The 479-nt window shown below is 62.4% G+C and overlaps 1 protein-coding gene across 1 annotated transcript; it reads left to right on the top strand.

Moving 5' to 3' along the window:
- Positions 1–2: 2 nt before the first annotated feature.
- CSUI_011199 (uncharacterized protein) lies at positions 3–479 on the top strand (the record flags this gene model as incomplete). Its single annotated transcript, XM_068071300.1, has 1 exon — positions 3–479. A coding segment is annotated over exon 1 (444 nt), but the record flags the coding sequence as incomplete, so codon positions are not given.

Raw genomic sequence — 479 nt, 5'->3', positions numbered from 1 at the left:
TTGGGAGTGGGATTGGTAACGAGCCGAACGAAAGTATGAGTGAGACGGGAACGGTCACTGCAGCGGATGGAGCCGCTTTCAGGCGTCGATTTGCTTTGAACGGCGGTGGAGGTTTCGACGGTGGTCCGCCAACCCGGAGTGGTGCCTTGCCCTCCGAGGCGCCGTCAGAGTCGTTTCTGCTTGCCGTGTTTGGGCCCCAGACTGCGATTGAGGCGAGGGGGGAATTGGAGGAGGTGGAGAGGAAGGAGTCGAGTGGGACGACGTCTGGTCGTATTGAAGCGGGGACTGGCAGTGTCTCGAAGGAGGGCGCTAGTGCGACAGGAACGGTCGCGGAGGCCGAGGCGACACCTAACTCTCGCGAGACTGGGCCTGGATCGAGGAACCCTTCGCGGCCTGCTGGCGATAGCAGCGTCGGTGCTTCAGGTGGGGATGGTGGAGTCAGCACGACGGAGTCACAGGCGTTGCCTGTGTTTGGGCCA

Source organism: Cystoisospora suis (assembly GCF_002600585.1).
Source record: "Cystoisospora suis strain Wien I chromosome Unknown contig_10077, whole genome shotgun sequence".
Classification (NCBI taxonomy): Eukaryota; Apicomplexa; class Conoidasida; order Eucoccidiorida; family Sarcocystidae; genus Cystoisospora; species Cystoisospora suis.
This window is presented reverse-complemented; position numbering and strand designations above follow the sequence as displayed.